We start from the raw sequence: 1712 nt of genomic DNA, 5'->3' as shown, positions 1-1712 counted from the left end.
GGAAAAAAAGCAATAAAAAAATTTATTAATCGCTTTGTTTACACATTAATCCCTACAACAATAAACAATTAATTTAGTTTTTAGTTTTTCACGTTTGAAAATTTCACACGTGATCACTTCAATAATACGTTATTATAAGAATTTTTTTTTTTTTTTTTTTTTTTTTTTTCTTTACTTATTTTAAAAATCTACCATTTATATTTTGTTATAATATAACATTAATATTCAGATCTTGAAACAAATAAAAAAGAAACGAGTTTAAAATTAAAAAAAGAAAAAAAACAGTCGAAATGAAATTTTCGTTTTGATCTATTATAGTATTATAAAAAAATTTAATTATGGAGTATGGAAAAAAAAAACACAAAAGAAAATTTTTACTAAAGTAAACCACTGCATAATTTTTTTTTTTTTTTTTTATCGAATGTAATGTAATTATTGCTCTTATTTTAGAATAATGTACGATTATTCAAATTTAAATAGGAAATTGTGATAAATGATAGTATAAAAATATTTAATAGCACTTACCTTATTATAAATTTTCAAGTCCAGGAAGAGGAAAATCATTTGCAAATTGTGCAACCTCAAATTTTAAATTTTCTATTTCTTTCATTATCAGGGCATCAGAAGCAATAAACTTTTTAAAATCTATTAATTTCGGCCCTGATATCTTTTGCCCTTTCTTTGCTATTTCTAAACCTGCGATTATAAAATAGGAAAAAAAAAAAATTATTATTTTTTTACATGTAAGAACTAAAATCATACAATATTTTTTATATTATCATTTTATTTTGTGTTCAATAATTAATAATTAGATGTAATGAAAAGTTTTTTATTTAATTTAACAAACAATTAATGGAAAAAAAAAAAAAAAATTATAATTACAAACCTTTATGTATAAAATCCACAACTTTTTCCATGTCTTTTTCCTTCATTCCTCTAGTAGTAAGTGCTGGTGTACCTAATCTAATACCACTTGGATTTAAGGCACTTACATCTCCTGGTACAGTATTTTTATTGCATGCAATATTAATTTCTTCTAAAACAAACTCTGCTATAGCTCCTGTAATTTCTTTATTCCTAAGATCGACTAAAACTAAATGAACATCAGTTCCATCTGTAACTATTTTGTAACCAAGCTTTTGCATGAGAGAACATAAATGTTTGGCATTTGTAATAACCTAGAGAAAAAAAAAAAAATGATTTCAAATAAACTTATTAGGGGAAAAAAAAAAACATTATAGATATTATAATTGTATTACCTGATGTTGGTTATTTACAAATTCTGGTAAAGTAGCTAATTTTAAAGCTGTCGCTATTGCACCTATTGTATTATTATGAGGACCTCCTTGAAGACCAGGAAAAACAGCCTGATTTATTTTTTGTTCAAGATCATACATAACTTTTTCTCCATTTTTTTTCACAGATTTCACACCTTTTCTATAAAAAATTATTCCAGCTCTAGGTCCTCTTAATGTTTTGTGAGTAGTTGTAGAAACTACATCACTGAATTCAAAGGGAGATGGGATAGCTTTGGCTGCAACAAGTCCACTTACATGTGCCATATCAGAAAATAAATAACAATCATTATCATCACAGATTTGTCTGAATTTTTTATAATCTAAACATCTAGAGTAACAACTAATTCCTGCGATAATCATTTTCGCTTAACAATTTAGCAGTTTCAGACATTTTTGATATCAATTAAACCCGTT

General features: G+C 24.9%; 1 protein-coding gene across 1 annotated transcript in view; it reads right to left on the bottom strand.

The window, feature by feature from the left end:
• Positions 1–529: 529 nt before the first annotated feature.
• Positions 530–1712, bottom strand: part of Phum_PHUM591850 (serine hydroxymethyltransferase, cytosolic, putative) — a gene marked incomplete at both ends in the record, with an annotated part of 1520 nt that continues 337 nt past the window's right edge. Inside the window, 3 exons of the mRNA XM_002432512.1 lie at positions 530–696; positions 887–1178; positions 1260–1663. Of these exons, the coding sequence (XP_002432557.1) occupies positions 530–696; positions 887–1178; positions 1260–1663 (863 nt within the window). The remainder of the gene's footprint in view (positions 697–886; positions 1179–1259; positions 1664–1712) is intronic.

Source organism: Pediculus humanus, genomic scaffold, assembly GCF_000006295.1.
Source record: "Pediculus humanus corporis 1103172108314 genomic scaffold, whole genome shotgun sequence".
Taxonomy (NCBI): domain Eukaryota; kingdom Metazoa; phylum Arthropoda; class Insecta; order Psocodea; family Pediculidae; genus Pediculus; species Pediculus humanus.
Note: the sequence above shows the minus strand (reverse complement) of the source record. Positions and strands in the feature narration are given on the sequence as shown.